The sequence below is a fragment of the Aulonocara sp. 'chitande type north' Nkhata Bay genome, linkage group LG3 (assembly GCF_057382095.1).
Source record: "Aulonocara sp. 'chitande type north' Nkhata Bay isolate Kocher_YH1m ecotype deep benthic linkage group LG3, A_spYH_male_GT1.1, whole genome shotgun sequence".
Lineage (NCBI taxonomy): Eukaryota > Metazoa > Chordata > Actinopteri > Cichliformes > Cichlidae > Aulonocara > Aulonocara sp. 'chitande type north' Nkhata Bay.
This window is the reverse complement of record NC_141346.1, coordinates 53793615-53812529: the sequence shown is the minus strand read 5'-3', so window position 1 is coordinate 53812529 and position 18915 is coordinate 53793615. Positions and strand designations below refer to the sequence as shown.

Below are 18915 nucleotides of genomic sequence, written 5' to 3'. Positions count from 1 at the left end.
CCTTCACTACATACCTATATTTAGCGTAAATAATGGCCCTTAGGTTTAAATCCATAGGCTATGTATTTAATGAACAAATAGGGGAATACAGACTACAGACATGTTGCATACCAACAAAAAAGCTGTTGGTGATGAAATGATATGGATAGAAATATGCTGGAAAGCAACATGATCTAGGAGCCTTATGATAGCAGTTACATACATACAATATATATATCGTATACCGTATAGGTATATCGTGATTACATGCGAATCCCAAGGCAGTTAGCCATTGAGATTGTTGAGATGTGTATATCTTTTTCCCCCATTTCTAAGGATACTGTAACTAGAAATGATGCATCTTGGAAAACCTCTTCCAGTTCTTCAGCATCATTAGCATCCTGGCAGCAGCTCTCTAAACAGGTGATTGGGGTAAGAAAAGGTGGGAACAACTCTTTCTAAAGGTATTATAAGCAACAATCACAACCCCCTTCATCCTGTCTTAGCTGATAGGTAGTCAATATGACAGGAGATGCGGACTCCCTGCTATAGTACACTTTACCCCAGCCTGCAATATTATCACAGGGCTTTTCCTCAGCAGTGTCTTCAAACAAAGCATATATATTTTAATAAAACAAAAAGAAATGCTTGAAGTAAATTAGCATTATAAAAATCCATACATGTATAATTTACTTTCTTATAATGCTGGCCACAGTGAAACTCCTGAGTAATCTACCCAAGCCTGGAGAAAAAGAGATGATAAAGACAGGTTGGACAGAGTCTTGGAGAATAGGGACATAAGAGATGACAGAAGCAAGGGAGGATGACAGACGAGGAGGACAGAGAAAGAGCAAGTGTGCATGAGGACCGAATGTCAAAGAGACAGAGCGAGGGCATGAAGGGTGGGGATAGAGAGAGTGCATGACAGGCTCGATAAAAAGAACAAGAGGAATGATGCAGTTAAAGAGTGGCTGCAGAGACAGACATACAGTAACACACAAGAGTAAGACGGTAAGAAGCAAGCAGAAGGGAGAGTAAGTCATGTAGTGAGATGAAAGGCAAAAGGAAAGGGGGAAAAAAGAAGAAGAAGAAAGTGCAGTGAAGTGCTTACTATGGATATTAAATGATCACGGGAAGCACTAGTGAGTCACCTCCAGCTTTGCACCCTGATTTTCAAGTATAGCCACTTAATCACATGGTTAACTTAGTTATAACAGGGTTTTATATCTACCTTCCTTGACTAATGCCAAAGCTTCCTGCTGTGTGTATCCCCACAAACCTGCTGTTTGACCACAGAAGGTGCTCATAAAGAGGACGTAGGGATACATTAACACAGAGGTGGTGAGAATACTAAAATAAAATACCCAGCTGTCAAAAACAACATTGTAAAAACGGACCTAAGAATTGTAAAATTTTGTGATTAGTGATAGATGGTGTTAAATTTGTCTTTCTTTAGTTATAATATGGTAAAAATGATTGAACTGACACTTTTATATTCCTAATACATGGCTAAATACAAAGTCGGTGGTGAAAAGAAATTCCCAGAAAAAAAGCCAACTGGTCCGAAAACAGTCCATTTCACACAGCGATTCTATGTGCACACTGACTCTAAGACTGGGTGCAGTGGACCTCAGCGTCTTTACTTCAGTAAGAACTAAAAATAACACACTGAAATGATAACCAAACATCTATTCAAGAAGATTTTTGCAATAGCTACAAACACCGTTAATATCTTGCATGAAAAGTATAAATGTATCCTCTTTGTGTGCCTGAAGATATAATGCAGCACCTGATTGCACATTTTAAATCTTTTATATGGGCACTAGTTTCACCGCAGTCTGAGTTCTCTTTGATAAAGATGACCTCTTTGACCAAAAGTAAAATGCTCTGAAGCTGTAAAAGCACATTTCTACCTTCAGTCTTCCTCAAATAGAGAGAAATGGCTTGTCACAGACGAGCTGTGGTCAGTAATTACTATCTATGTTGAGCCAAACTAGGGAGTGGGCTGGTTTTAGGCCACGCTTGGATTGCTATTGCACAGATTGCTTGTCGGAGGCAGAAAAATAATGGTTGCATGTCTGTTGCAACCCTCAAAATGTATGTGGAGAGGAGGGGAGGGGACGGTGGCCTGGCGCTGTGTTCTAGCCAGGTTTAGCCCTTCCTCTGCCTGTGGACCTGAAGCAGGAGGGAGGCACCCGGAGAGTGAAAGGAGTGGATGGTGGTAAAGGATGATCTAAGTGTATATGAGGGGATATGAAAAGCACTGCAGCTGGAGAGAGCAGTATCTCTCTCCCACCACCGTCATCATTACGCCTCTCTCATCCTCCTTCTACTCCTGTTATCTCACAGAGAGGAGGCATGCCATATGGTTGCAAGAAGCTTCTATTCCGAATGTTTTCTCTTGCAGGGTGGGAGGGATGGCCCAGAATTCACCTCTGTCAATGCGCTCCTTTTTGACGTGCAGGGTGCAAACTTGGACCGTTAGCGTGCAGAGTCTGTATTTGTTTCTGCGCACAAATCCTTCATGCGCCTGCAGAATTTAGAGTATCCGTATCAACAAACATGAACTCCCCCATTTTCATTTTCTTCTGCAAAGAAAAAAGGATAGGAAAGGATAAAGTCGAAGAAGGCAGGAGCACAATGGGGGCGGGGTGGGATGCTGACAAAGTCGATTATGAAGCGTTCCCAAGTTATCTCCTTGGTGCACAGCTCTCCTTGGTAATTAAGAACGTTTTGCTTTTTTACTCCCCAGAAGTTGGGTTGGTTCGGGTAGAACACTATGAATTAATTGTGTTTGACAATGGCGATGAGGGGCCAAATGCAGCATGAAGATAGACAGAAAGTCTTGGGAGGCAGAGTGAAGCTCTGAGGTCCTTGAAGGAAGCTCTGGGCAGTGAGACTGTGACGGTGCAGTGAAGTACTCTGGAGACAGTAGATTGGATGTAATCAGATGTGGCTCTATATCTGATCCTACATCTGTATGTGGATCTTAAACAAGTGATACTGTCGAGGGAGAGACAAAGAGAGATAGCACAGTGGTTAGCTGGGTACAATTTTCCTTCTTCCTGTTCTCTCCAGCTGTGACTGTACTGCTTTTAGGCCATTTCATGGTAGGGGACCATGAAATAACAGTAAAGAGTCCCTTATTTCAGACTAAAGAGACGTGTTCTCGCTGCCACTTCTCTTCTCATGAGCAAGCACGTTAAAATTCATTCCGTCTCCCCCTACTTCTCTCAGATATGGCTGTAATAGTGCAGCGAGATCAAATGAGAAAACAACATAGTAACTCTGCGGGATGCAAAGCTTATGATGGAGTTACTGAAAGACAGCCTCATATGGATTTACTCTCAATTGACTGCTGCCAGATGTGAGAAAATCTCTGAAATGAAGCTGGGATCATGAATAGCAGCCCTGGACCAATGCCTGGCCTGGAGATTTGATTTGGGCTTTGGCACCACACCAAGCGGAGGGCACTTGATTGCTTTCACTTTGGGAATTGGGGCGCTCGCACCAAACCATTAAACACTGAACGTTAAACCTAGTTCTAGCGTTTTAGCCTGCAGAGACCTGCTATCCTAGTATTCCTCCCTTCTTCTACTCCCTGCACTTGTGTAGCTCAACTCCAGGCTTGATTGTCAGGCTGCCGGGGAGCTCTAGAGGGATAGAGTTGTTGCCAGAAGAAGATGTTCCAATTCCTCTGGGAGCTTTTTTCGCTTCGCTTCCTTCCTTTTCGCATCTGTTAAAGTGAACACCTACGGGAAATTGATTCTTGCCGGTTATTTGTACTGTTTATTTTCTAGTGGAGCTCCCTGATGAGATGTGGAAGCCGCAACACATATTTATTGTTTCTAGCAAAAAAACCCCCCCAAAAAACGGAGAATACTTGCCAAGTATTTTTCTTTTTTTGGGTAAGGTTGGCATTGGTGGTCAGAGGAAAAAGGAGGAGGATAAGAAGGGAGAGTGAGGGTTAGGATAGGCAGACAGAGAGGAGAAAACTTGGGATGACAGACCCATCACAAGAAGAAGAATAAGGGGACACATGTGAGGAAGTTTTGTCCCGGCTAGAGCTGTTGCAAACTTTTGGGACTTGGGATTTTTCCCCTCCACTGGGTCTCTGTAATGGCTGCCGTTTTGGATTTAGTCAGCAGGCACCGAGTTGGCCAGAGATGCTAACTCTGATCTGCCTCACACACAGTTGGGGAGATGGGATAAAGGCTTCAGAATGAGATGTAGTGAGACAGTGCAGCGGCACAGCCCAGCTCTCCTTTAGGACACTTCTGGCTCCAGTGACTTCCATTATATCCCGGTGTGACTAAAATACTGATTTGTGATAGCGAATGCGGGCGATTAGCTCTCTTATTTTTACTTCTGTCCACATATTAAGGTAATAACGCGTTGAGATTTGTACTTATAAGATCTGAAAGATGTGGAGGTTTTCCATGCTTGGTGAGTTTTACAGAATTGATGAAACACTAAAGGCACTTGAAGAGGAGACCCACGGGGCTGATTGTTTTCCTCACTCTGGTCAAGAACCCTGAAACATGTAAAGACCCTCTGAGGCACTGATGTAAGAAAAATCACTGGACACCAGAGACCATAAACCCCATATTGGCAACACAGCCTGGACCATTACAGGCCATCCATTTCAGAATGAATGATCCCGGCTGTTTGCCACACACACGCACACACACACACACACACACACACACACACACACACGAACCAGTGTGTAAGTCTTGTTCAAGTATACCACTCACCCTGCATAGCAAATACACACAGAAGGATACATTAAAATACATCAATCTCTTTAGGAGTGAAAACAATAAATGTTAAAGGGACCTTCATTTATTTTTGCTTAGACACATTTTGTTGAAATGACCCAGAGCAGCTGTGTCACTGCTGAATTTGGCCTTCAGTCATTTGCTGTGTTTTAACCCTCTGAGTTTTGCTTTACATCAAGATGGGGACAACGGGAAGATGTTGCCACTTGGAGATTTGTGTCTTTTAGCAGGAGTTAGAACATTGTTAGCTTCGTATTTAGTTCTTGTCCCGAACGACTGCCGTAACCTGTCCAAGTTCTTCCAGATACCAGCATCCAGGGCAAATTATGTTCAAAGATTAAGCATCGTTTATAACACGGTTATAACTGAGGGCTCTCTGAATTTTGTCACCAGCGGGGCAAAGCTGGGAAATCAGTCAGGTCGTTTCAATTTAAGAACGCGGACGACGTAGCAGCGAGAGAAGCCCCCAGCGATTAGTGTGGGTGGAGTTTGATTTGCTGTTAGGTGGTTAGATTCTGCTTAGAGGTTTCTTAGCTTAAATCTCTCTCCATGTCCTTATCAAAGCAACAAACAGCTTTAACCCTTTGAGCTTAGCAATGTCCTCTAATCCCCATTCATTATCTAATCTAGTTACAAACAGCATCTTCCAGAGCCACTTTTCCTCTTCAGTCCGTGACGTGTGTAAGACGTTCCTTTAATGAATCCCATAATATTAACAAATAAAAGACCTTGCAGATTTTTACCCCCCAAAATGCACCCAAAAATGATCAAAGCCTGCACTTGAGATTTAATGGGTGTTTATTTGTTTATTTCTCCTGCCTACTTTCTGCAAAAGCTCTCATCAAAATGATTGGATACAGGCTCATATCAAACTATAGAAGAAAGAGAATAATAGATTCAGTTTAATGCTCAGTCTCTTTAGAGTTTCATAGCATGCACAAATCATTTCATAAGTGGGTAAGTCATTTTTTATTGATCCACTTTTTCATTCAACTTTCATCTCCCAAGCCTCTTTAATTCTGATTTGTGTCCTAACTAACCTCAGCAAAAGTGCATTCCCCAGCATGTCAGAGGAGAGCACAGAAGTCAGTTTTCCTCGAACTAGAAATGAATGCAAGGATTGTTTTGTTTCCATGAAATAAATATGCAAGCACTTCATTTATCTTGTTTGTCTGTCACATGAATACTTCATTTAGCTCTCGCAGACAAATTTCATCTTCTGAATTCATGCGTGCATGTTTTATCGTTCACAGTTCCATTTCAGGAACCCCCCTAAAGGTATCTGGCCTCAAAAGCTTAATTCATGATAATTGCAATACATCTCTTATGCAAATAGTGAAGCTATTGCAGATGTTACTGTAAAGTCTTAGATTCTTATCCTTGTACTGTTTTTTTTAATAGTTTGCTAGAGTTCTGTGTGCGCTAGTTACCAATAAAAAAAGTTGTCTTTGAAGTAGAAACTCAACTTCTTCTTCTTTCTTTCTTTTTAAAAAAATAAGAATCAACCACCTTCAGCAGCACAAACACGCGGCACAAGACAGAGAGGTTGGGACATTCAGCACTCAAAGGGTTAAAGAATTGTCACTTTCATGGCATCGCATTACAAACTTGTGGCTCAAGTTCTGTGTAACGTTGGGCGAGAAATGGAGCCCACACGCTGAACAAACACAACAGTCCCTTTAACTTTTAGTGACTTTCATGGGGATTCTTTTCCTTGAGGATAGTCATTCTTTTCTTTTTGCTCTGTTTTCATGAGTGATTAGTCAGTACAAGTTCACATTCAGCCAACAAAAGACACATGAAAGAAGCAAACGGATTCACTAGGTTGTTTACATGTGGTCAGGTTATTACGGGGTTATGTTGGGTTATTCGGGAGTTATTTCTCTGAAGAGATGCAGCCCCAGTTTAAGGTGCTTTGGATAAGGTCCTTTTTATATCTCCAAATCAATACTTCAGAGGAACGAAAACTTATAGAAGGTAATTGTTTTTTGGAATGACAATTTTTTGTCACAGTGAACAGCTTTAACTGACAACTAGATATAAAACTGAGAGGAAAAGAAAATATCTTCTGACAATACCTCATTTGCAGCGTGGCTTCCCATCACTGGAGATAAAGAAAAACTTCAAAAGAATTAGCTAATTATATATCAGTCAGTCATTTGCAGGCTTTTAAAGTCTGCACTGGGTTATAATGGACCCACAGTCGTGTGAAAAAGCCAGATCGTATTCACCCTTGATGCTTGGCACTGCACCTCTTCCAGAGTGGTGGTTAACGGTAGGTTAGGCAGTTAGATCATTAGTGGAGTTAAAGGGATTTTATTACCTTTGTCGAGTAGCCACTCGTCAACTACCCGACCAAGTCGGTATGGGATTCTTTGTCTAGCAATAGCCAGGCGCTCATTATCAAAGTTCCCTTTAAGAAATTTGGAGAAGACAAATTAAGAAAAGGTTACACAAATCTGGAAGTTGAAAGGTTAGAGGTTAGAAGGGCAACATGGCAAATGTTTAGCAAGTTATGTACTTTAAATCAGCTTTAGTTAGGACAGGAAGAACTTGTGGATGTGTTTTCGGGCTGGTTTGTTTGGTTAGACAAGTTAACAGCATTCTAGTTACCTTGAATTTTAAATGATTTTTTTAAATGCACTAACAAGTTAAACAGATTTATGAATTATTTAGATATAGTATGATTACATTTGTGGAAGTGCTAAATTATAATAGCTGTCACAGAGTCACAGAATCAGCAGTCAGTAAACAACACAGTTATTACAGTATGAAATAATAAAGCAGAAAAAAAGATTTCCCATTGTTATTTCACATGAGCATGACATAATCACAGAGAATTAAAACACATTTCATGGTTGTTCCAAGGAAGACATATTTAAGTTCCTGCCGCACACAAAGCATTGCTGATGAGCAAACCTCCACCTGTGGAGCATCACTTCACTTTACATCCAGTTACTCCACTCTGACTAAAGAGAAAAAAGATTTAGTGAAACTGTCAGCACTGAGTTTTTCTCAGGTTTTTTTCTTCCTTCTTATGCATTAATGGAGCACTTCTCAGTGGCACTTGGCAATTAGCATCACTTCATCAACGTGTCAAAGAAGTTTCATTGCTGTTGTGCAAACTTATTATCCCTCACTTCACTTCAATCAACCTCGGGGTCATACGCTGTACCTCTTATAGCACTGTCAACAGAGACAGAGCTGGAATTAGGGAAGACGAGGGCTGATGTGACCAGACTTGGGGTTTTAATAAAATCTAATGCGGTGGTAAAGTCAGAGGATTAATTAGGAGTTTTATGTACGTCAAACAGCAGCCTTTGTCAAAAACCTGAGAGCTATGCTAGCTAAAATGAGGTCAGGGAATCCCCTGGTGTCCTAGCAGAGGGATAAAGTTCTGCGAGTGGTACCAAAAAATGAGAATCACGAAAGTGTATATATATATATATATATATATATATATATATATATATATATATATATATATATGGATGTAGTATATACACCAACATATAAAATATATGACATGTAGGAATGTGTCCAAAATGCATTACTTGCTACAGTCTGAGGGGGAAAAAAAGAGTGGACATAGATTGAATTGGAGTTCATAGCAGGATACTGACAGGAGATGCTGATGGAATTATCTGCAGAGAGATGAGTCAGGGATTCAGGGAAGGTTTGGGAACAGTGTCTAAACGGTAAACACTCTAAGCTTAGAGTGCTACATCCTGCATCCTCACAAGTATACACTGATTTTGCCCCAACTCCCCCCTTAGCACCACCCTCTGTGGTGCCGCAATGATCTAAAATAGACCACCTCAGTTCTGCAGTACCTACATCTACTCCCCAGGGGTCTCTCTACCCACACCTGCCTCTGTAGAAATGGCTCACATAAGCAAGAGGAGATGCGTTTCCACGTGTGCATACTGTATATGAAGGGAAACAGTTGTTTGTGTGTGGGGCAGAGGGCCGAAAGATAATGAAATCTGAACAGAGAAAACGCACGGAGAAGGAAGAAGCCTGGGATAAATGATAGCTGGCACACTGATGACGAAAATAGGAATTTTGTCTGGAATTTTGATCTTTTTAGTGACTTGAGACCCTCAAGTCATGAACCTGATCTATTTAAGCAGGTTAACATTTGGACCATCTGTGTTTTCTTTCTGAAACTGAAATTAGTCTAAATTGAAAGGAAACGCTCATGCAGCAATTACACGCACTTAAGATTATCCAGGCACAGCTCTGACTTCTGGAAAACCAGTACGGCAATTAGAGTGCACATACAACCCTGGTTTTAGAAATGACACGGCCACTCTGTTGCAATCACCGAATTAGAGAAGGAGAGACAGATGCCGCTGGCAGCAGACAGGGACGAGGGGAAGATGGGACAAATGAGAGGGGTGTGGTGGTGATGGTGGGGGTTGCAGAAAAACGGCAAAATCAAAATAATAACAGAGCGAAAGCAAAATTGTGGGAGGCAGAAGTCCTTAGTGAGATGAATCAATTGTGTGCATGCGTGTTCTCCTCCTACTGCCACATCTGCCATCTCATCCACAAACCCTGACTAAATCTCCTCCCTCCTCTAACTTTCACTTCTGAATCAGCCACTTCCAGCAACACAATCCAATACAAGATCCCTTTTACCAGCCAAATAATTTGTGGATAATGATCATCCACCGGTACTTCTCCCTCTAGTGGCAGGCTTCTTCAAAAATGGGTTCACCCTCCTCATCTTCTGTGTCCTCTCCATGAAAATGTTCCTTTCCTTTCTTGTTTCCATCATTCTTTCTCTAATCCCTTTCCTTTGTCTTACTCACTTATCCATTTCCTCGTGCTTGCTCCTTTCCATCTAACTGCTCTTCTTCTCTGCTTGTCCTTCCCTTATTATCAAACAATCCTTCAGCCACACTTGGCGCTGTCCTTTTTCTCACCTCCCCTTGCCAAAACTAATTTTGATGTCTTTGTTTGCTAATAACTTCCATGCCCTATTCTTCCCTTGCACCTATATCCCTTCTTTTCATCTCCCGTTTCCCTCGTTCTTTATAAATTCTTCCTCAGCTACTATTTTTCTGTTCTTTCTCCTTCTATTCGCTATGCACAGCTGTCATTTCTTGTCCATCCAAGCTCACCGTTACTTCTCCCCTTTTCTCACATATCTCTCACTTGCCCCGTTAATCCCCTGCCTTTGTTTTGTTTTATTTACCTTCACTCAATTTTACCTCTGTATTCTTCATCTCCCCACGACGCAGCAAGTTTATTACTAGGATATTAGATGTAGTACACAGGCACTTCCACACAGTCTAAGTGTGTGGCAGGCAAAGTAATAAATGCTCAGAGTGTAGAGTGTGTACTGTATGTAAATGTGTGTATCCTTCCCTGGTGATCAGGAGTGAGTGACAACATCCTCATCAGCAACCAAAGACAGCAGAGAAATCAACAAGGAGGCTTCTTACCTAACCACTTGAAACAAAAACAAAAAAAGAGGGACAAGAGGAAAAAAACAGGATCTGATGGAAACCACAACAAAGAAAATTTGACTATAAATTAAATTTTAGCAAAACATATGTGCAGTGGCAAGGGAAAAAGTGGCACAACGTCCTGTTGGACAGGTTTTTTTTAATGTCCTCTACACTGCAATTTCTAAAACCCAAATTCCTCTGTGTCCTGCTTGTGTGTTTGCATCTGTTTGTATTCGGATCCTTAGAGAAATAAGTCATTCTGTGTGAAACAGTGACGCTTCTCCCTTCTCGCTCCTCGCTCCTACCAGCTGAAGCCTGCTCTGCATAAGAATGGGGAGGGGGGGATAGAGTAAACAGCTGGGCCCTTCTCCTCTCCTTCTCCACTATTATCGTGCTCACTCCATTCCCAGGACTGTTCTCTTCGCTTGATATGAAAGATGGAGGAACAATGCTCTCGTACCTGGTGCTCAAGTAAAATCTGATATACAAGAGAGGGAGAGAGTGATAAACTAGTAAACGAATCAGTGGTTCTATTACTTTGAGGGATGTATTTTTTTTCCTTTTATAGCCAATGTTCACCAATGGAAAGCAGTGTATCAGATATACGGAAATATTCCCTTAAAGGGTCCACACACTTATGCAAGGAATACAGTTTGACAATATAATAGCCCTGATGCATCATGAAAGTCTTTGATGCACTCAAAGACTTTCATGATGCATCATGATCTTTGTTCATACTAGGACCAGAAGTGAGGCTCTATGAATGGATTTGTTATTGTTGACTTCTATGTTAAATAATAATGTTTAGCAGACACAGCTCTGCGCTTTATGTCAAATATGAGCCTAAGCCTATACTTCATGCTTCTTCATGTCCCTGAAACACCGCTGCTGAGGACAGACACGTGTCTGTCCTCAGCCACCTGGAGCATTGGCGGGATTAAAAGCTATGATCAGACTGGTTTTGGGTAGGTATCACAGCTGTGTTGCTAGGGGCAAGGCAAAGGCACGCTGATTAACTGGCACCCTGGGGAGACACAAAGCAAGGTAGGGGAGGCAGGGGACCTGCACAGCATGCCAGGAGTGCAGAGTGTGTCTGAGAGTGTCGGAGATTTGGATGTTTTGATAATCCAGCATATGAATCACACACTGTGTCTTTGCGTATCAGTACAAACGTCCATGTCTGTGTGATTACATGCGATTGTGTTTGTAGCAACTCTCCAAGGAGCCAACTGCATATCATGTAGCTCTGCAGGCAGCCAGATGCCCTTGTACAGGACACCCACATTGGAAATCCATCCATAAGAATGGAGATTACATTGGAGACGATTGGCCAGCAGCCATCCCGCTCTTCCTCCTCTCACAGAAACCTCTCTCCATCAAACTCGCCTCATTCTGCTTTTCATTTGGTAACTTTAGATGGATTGCTCTCTTATCCACTGGGTGTTTTTGAGAGCAGATTGGCATAGGAAACCACAGCCTTATGTAATGTAACCTCGTGCTACTAGATGCATCTCTTGTGTTGTTCTTAAATACTTGCTCCTGTTTTTTTTTCTTTTGTTCGGTTCTTTTATTAACAAATGTGATCAAATTGTGATTTTATAGCAATTCCAACAGGTGTTTGGGAAAGATGGCAAGTGATGCCAGTGCAGAGTCAAATTTCAGTCTATTTTTCTGGGAGATGATGTTAAAGAGTCAAAAATTGACAAAATTGACACGATAAGATGGCAGTTTTGGATCTGTTTTTTTCTCCTCCATCTTTTTTTTAAACCAGAGACTGCAGACGAGTTTTGTCTCTTCATGTGAAACGCGAGGGAAAAGAAAGCAATTTACCTACCCACCATGCTCTTTTGTTCAATGTAAATACATCAGCCACCATTCACGTCTGCGTGCATCTCAAACAGACAGCTCGCTGTTTTAACAGCTAGCTCATCTGTCTTTCATCTTTGCAGCAGTTATCAATGCAGCAGCTCGTTTTCATTTCTTCCCCTCTTTCGTCTTGCTTCGACAGGATCCTTACCACCTTTCATCTCGGCCACAGTGGATTTGTGCGAGGGTGGCTGCCAAAGTGAGCCAAAGAAAGCCCCCCTCCCCCCACCTTCCCAACCCCAACTCGTGTGGAAATCAAAGTTGTCACTTCTCTAATTACCCAAAGCAATCTTTTCCCTCTCTTGATCTGCACTACTTAGCTGTCTCTCCTCTTTCCCTTTCTCTACTCATCATTATTCCTTGACTGTTTTAGTGTTCTTGCTCTCTCCATCATCACATAGTCACAGGCCAATAATTGGAAATACCTTCCAACGGTGCAAGATCCAATCACAAGAAGTCACAGAGCACCAGAGGCCCAATAAGAACCAGCAGAATGAGGGAGGGAACTATCATTAGAGACAAGTGACTAAGCTGGCTGACTTCAATTAACTATTACTGGCTTTTCTGCTGTACCTGTACCTTGAATGTAATAATGTAAGAGCCCAAAATATGACAAATGTTTGTCACGCATCGAATCCCAGTAAAGCTTTAAGAATACTTTTTTTTTAAAATTATTATTATAAAGAGCTGTTTTCAGGGTAAAGTGAACTTAAAAACTCCACCTGCTTATAGTAATAACATAAAAAACACGAATGAACAACAGAAATTTGTGTTAGCGACTGCAGATTACAGAAACACAGAGCTTCTGTGGCGCAACTCTATAAACTAGTCCTAACCAAGGACTAGTTTATAGAGTTTCTGTGAGAAAAGCATATTTTAAGAATTTTGAGAAAATGGAAACATTTTGCGCTCAATTCCAGGAGCTCCGTACTGTGTTGGCGTTAATGCTGAATAAGTTACATTTATACCTTAATGTCATGCAGGGGCTGTTACGACAGTGCAGACTAATTAGGGCTGGATGAGGTGACCCTGGATCTTCCTTTAGTTACGCTGCAAATGCCATAGGTTTTGCATTCTTTGTGTGTTTATACACCCCTCTGCATTTAATCATTAGTTATTATTCATTCCTGTCTCTCTTCTACAGTCTGTCTTTTTGGGGGTCGACTGACTGATTTTCTACCTTTTTCTCAAGGTAGTTTATATTGTATTACCTTACAATATAAACTACCTTGAGGTGACCGTTATTGTGATTCAGCACTGTATAAATGGAACTGAATTATTAACGTTATGGAAAATGAATGAATGAGCCTAGTTTCCAGTATATAAAGCTGCTGGTGCCATACCATATGACAGTTGAAATGGTTTCCTGCCAATCCCACCATGTGGTTCACTCCACACCGTCGTCTGTCATCTAGTGCTTGGAGGAACATTAAAGCGATGCAGGTCTCCCTGACTGCAGAGGTAGCAGAGACAAAGATGGTTACCGACGCACCGTGGCAACATGAAGGTAAAGATAAAAAGGGGAAGTAGGAAGGAGAGAGCATAGCCAAGAGCTTTGTTGACCCCTTTACTCAGACCATTTATCTGAGTAGTAAGAACATCTTAACAACTCAGTCGGAAGAGCTGAAGGTGACCTTGCTGGTACAAAGAGTCTCTCTTCTTCTGTGAATCCATGTCTTTCCTCTTTACTCCCCCCCGACTATAAATGCCAGCCTTCACGCTGCACAGATCCTCTAAGTGCCTTACAGAGTGAAAACACGCAATAACAACAGCCCTGTCTTTGTACTTTATCTTTCCTCTTTTCTTTTCTGCCCTTGTCTTATGATCTGTATTAAGACCTGGGCTGGACTCCTCAAAGTCAACATTATCTGGAGCAGCAAGTAATTTATGTTTTACAAACTTATTCTAAGTTCATGCACGACTCTACATTGCACGTGAATGGTGTGTTTATGCTCTATCACATTGGACAGGCTATATGTAAAGAATTTCCCAAATCTGGGACAAATTAAGTTTATCTTATCTTAATCTTGCCCGCTGTGTTGCAATCCAATTTGTGAAGCTCTTATTAGTCAGTAACATTCTTTATCCATCAGTAAGAAGCCTTATCCATCTCAGCAGTAACAGCAGCTTGCTTCCAGCATGCATACTGGATTTCGCCTCCCCCCACCAAACCACTCCTTCTCTTTCTTCCTCTCTCTTCCTTCTTCTCCATTAGACATTTTCAGCAATGCATCCCCTTTGCTACACTTTGCCGCACATTCCTTTTCCTCTTTCCTACCCCCCCTGCCGTCAGACCCTCCATCCATGCATCCCTTGCCATCCCCTAACCGCCACTTCTTCTTTCCAGTTCTGCTCAACTGCAGTCAGAAACTAAAGTGAAGTGACAGCTCCATAGTAAATCTGCTGTTTGTAAATACAGCTCTCAATGACTAGGAAACAGTAGGATTGCACACTGTGAGCTCTCATTGGTCATAATGACACAGTTATGAGGCAGCAAAATATGGTAATCGCAGCCAATATGCTGTGATGGTGTTGATATAACTGTGGTTGTAAAATTCAGAATGATTATTCAAAGCTCAGGGGACACCTTAGTGAATCCCAAATGCCAAGTGTGGTATAAACTCACATAAAATGAATGGATTCTTCCTGAAGCTGAATTCTTACTGTAATGTCACAACTCACTGTGTCCTGTGACTATAGCCACCATCCATTCATCCATCCATTTTCCTCTGTCTATCTAATCCAATGGGGCTCAGCCCAGCTGTCACTGGGCAGACAGACACCTAGATTCACAGAAAGAGTTAATGTGATGGAGTAGTATGACACAAATCAGACAGATTCACGTATTACAATTTACTACAAAAACTATACTATATCTCTATATAAACAACAACACGTCTCCCTTCACAGCTTAGAAACAGCTAAGATGGAAAATTTGTTTCAGTGGTTGAAAGGGCAACTGGCTCCTTGTAAGAGAGGGATTACTGCTATAGCGGCCTCCGCTCACTAAATCTGACCTCTCCTTGGGGTGTTTCAGCAGCTTGATTGGCAAGAAAGTAAAGAACAGGAAGAGAATAACTCAAGAAAAGAGTAAAAAAAAGACATTTGTGGAATTTGATCTATGAGCAGGATTTTAAAATCTAAACTACAATTTAGAATTAAATCTGCTTTTTGATGAAAATGATATACACCCATGATGCATTCAAAATGTTGGACTGTCCCTGCTGCCTGTAGTCCTGTTCTGTGTTTCTAGAGCTGCGCCCATAACCAGGTTCCTTATGCCTGCCTTTCTGCAAATGAGAACTCATCATTTGCAAGACAGAGGAACCTGGGTGAGGTCTTACGTGGGGATAATATTGTGAACACCTTTTACAGTGTGGAAATCAAATGTGACAAGGAATGTGAGCTGGTGTGCGACAAGAGAAGGCTCAGCAGAGAAGAGTGTAAGGCAGGAGGACCAGTACATCCTCCTTACTCCAGTGAAGCAAAGAAAATATTTAATCTCCTGCTGAACTTGTGATTTTGCTCAATTACAAAGAAATGAAGACTCTCTAATGAGAGTTTCATTTTACTGGAGACTATCAACCAGAAGTAAATGATATATAAAAACTTATATAAAAATGATTTGAATTTCATTGAAAGAAATACGCACTTGATCCTCTACAACCCAGGAGAATCAATCAATCCATTACAGATACTCCTGATCTTACTCCTGTGTATAAAGCACACCTGTTCACAAAATGAGTTTCTTCCATTCCAACCTCTCCACCATCAGGCTGCAACGGGCAAGACCAAAAGAGCGCTCAAAAGATGCTAGGGACATAACTGTAGACTTGCACAAGGTTAAAAGACCACCAGTAAGGAGCTCATGCAATTTTCTTCCAATTCCAATTATTTCCAATTATTTGAAAATAGATGAAATCTAAAATGATCATTATCACCCTCCATTTGCAAGATCTTGCCTCATGAATTGAGGATGATCATGAAAAAAGTGTTGAATAGCCCAAAACTACATGGAAGGAGCTTGTTAAAGATCTGAAGGTCAGAAGAGATTCCAGATGAAAATAACCTCTAATTCTTACTGCTACTATCCCAAAGAGAATGCATTAAGGTTTAATGCATTCTCTTAATGCATGACTGTCCTGATGTGTTCTTCTTCTGGGACAAGGTAATAAAGTTATTGACATCACTGACAAATATCAGTCTTCCTGTTGACCCACTGTTACATCTTCTGCTTGATGACTCTAGGCTTCCAATGACAATGAAAGCACGCAAATTGTGGCTGGCAGGCATAACTGGGGCCAAAAAACTAGTGGTTCAGAGGTGGCTACCACCACATGATCTCTCGGTGAAACACTGGTTACATGCCTTCTTAGATATCTTGTACTTAGTACTATCCTCAGCTAGGGTCAACCATGCAAACCCCTCAACAGTCCAAAACTGGCTAAAGGGAATTAGAGAGACCAAAAGGTTGCTCAGAAATGTGCAATAGGGAGTTAATGCATGTTATTCTCTTTTTGTTTTAAATCACTGATCTATTGTACCTTTCTCCTTGTTCATTATGTTAACCTGTTGTGTCATTGGAATGTCATGGTTATGCTGCAAATGTGTGTTGGTAGGGAGGATGGGGGTGGAGAGGGGGAGAAAAGGGACTTAGGGTTTGGGTTTGGGGTAATGTTCTTGGGAAACCCAATATATTGTATGTTTGTGGTGTGCTGTATAAGACAGTTTCCCTTTGTCCTAAAAGCAAATAAATATTGCATTACAAAAGATCTGAAGGCAGTTGGGACCACAGTCACCAAGAAGACCGCTTGTACCACACTACACGACAATGCACTGAAACGTTGCACTGCCTGCAAGGTCCTCCTGCTTAGGAAGGTACACATACAGCCCCATCTCAAGTTTGCTAGAGAACATCTAAATAATTCAAAGAAGGCTTGGGATGAAGTGTTGTGGTCAAATGAAGCCAAAATAAAGCTAGTTGGCGTTAACCTGATCTACCCAAAGAACATCATCCCCACAGTCAAACAGGCCACAGTTATGAATGACTGTCTATCTCTCTGTGCTAGCCCAACAGTGGATTGGTGGCCTGTCTGGGACCTACTTGTGTTTGAGGGGGTCAAAGGGCCAATATTGCATAAAATCTTGGATGAGAAGATGAGAGATGGGTCGTGGATGGGTCTTCCAGCATGACAATGACCCTAAATATATCGACAAGGCAAGTCAGTTTTTTTCCAGGGCTTTGGTTGATATTTGGTCTCTCACTATAAAATTAAACTACCACAAAAACTGAAGACTTCTGAATCACCAATGAGCAAAAGTGCATATTCTCCTGACATTCTAAATAGGCTGTAGTTATAAATGGCTGCCTGTGTCTCTGTGCTAGCCCTACAGTGGATTGGTGAGCTGTTTGTGGTGTACCTCCAGGCAGAACTACAAGCCTGAATTGGATATACAGGAGAAAATTAATGGATAGATGGATGATATACACTATGCAAGACTCCAGAGACACGAGCTTTAACAGAAAATCAATGGTAAAAAGTGTGGCAGTCCTGTCCCCACTGCATAATTAACAAGTTCATTCTGAAATAAAATCACCGCAGCCATAAAAACTAACAACAGCAAATGACAAAAAAAGTTTCAATTACCATTTTGTGCCATCATATACATTATAAATTGCCTTCAGATCACTTCAGTAAGACAACTTTCTGTAACTTTAGAGAAAAACATTATATGTGTCATTCATCCTCTCAGAAAAAAGATAAAAGCACCATTGTTCACATCAGAAAACTCTGCTCTATGGACATAATGGACATTACTCAGTTCCTAGACCAAGGAAGTTTCAGCATTTAACAAAGTTACATATACTTGAGGAATATGGCATGCCAGAACAAAAATAAAGAAAAGCTATGAAGAAGTGAGCAAACATGACTCTTTATCATTAGTCATGCTGTAATTTATAAGTCTGCTAGCATCTGCATGCCTAATTATCAGACCATGTAAGCCTAAATATAAATGTAACTTTGCATTGGCCAGAGAAACAATGTGTTTCTTCTTTTAAAAGCTGCAGTTTAGCTTTAATTAATGTTCAGTGAAGCTCTGTAAAAACACTGTATGATACATAAGCTAACAAACACTGATGCAGAGCAACAGTCATTCTTAAGTCTTTATTTTTCTGTATTGCCTCAAACCAGAAAATAATACTTTGGTCACTCAGAAATGAATATTCCTAAAGGGCAATGCCATAAAATCACAAACAAACCTTTTAAGATAAAAAATTATTAACCACATGAGACCACTTCCTTTCTCACAGCAGATGACCAGTAAATAAAGGGACTAGAGTGTGAAATGGTACAATTACAGCCCGTATGGCACCGGTGCTAACATCTGCCTGTTTTTCTGAGGCAAGGTTGAGGTGCTCAGTGTGACACGGGGAGGTTTTTATTGAGCCACTATGCCATTTTGGGAAAATGGGAGGTGGGGCGGGCCAATAACTGTTGCTGCAGGAGCCACCGGGGACACCTGACATGCTGGATTAGTTGGCCGAGCGTTCCTCTGACACTTTTTGTCTGCTCTCTGTCCATCAAATACAATGTGCACATGCACACAGACACACAAACATGCTGTACTATGTGATGCACCCAGACAGATGCATGCACTGTCACACGTAGAATAAGACATGGACCACAACACCCACAGACACACAGACTCCCCGAGGACTACTAACATCACTTCGTGGGACGTCAGGAGACGTGTTGCTTAGCTGCTGAATGTGCCTGACCTGTGACGACCACATTCGCTGTCAACATCTTGTCTCTCCAAATCATCAC

General features: G+C 41.5%; 1 protein-coding gene across 6 annotated transcripts in view; it reads right to left on the bottom strand.

Moving 5' to 3' along the window:
- nrxn2b (neurexin 2b) overlaps positions 1–18915 on the bottom strand; it is a 719066-nt gene that overhangs the window by 25048 nt on the left and 675103 nt on the right. For 5 of the 6 annotated variants that reach the window (XM_086285249.1, XM_086285255.1, XM_086285251.1 and 2 more), the window contains one exon: positions 7084–7173. The exons of the other annotated variant lie outside the window; for it this stretch is intronic. In XM_086285249.1, the coding sequence (XP_086141375.1) occupies positions 7084–7173 (90 nt within the window). The remainder of the gene's footprint in view (positions 1–7083; positions 7174–18915) is intronic. 6 annotated transcript variants of the gene reach the window in all.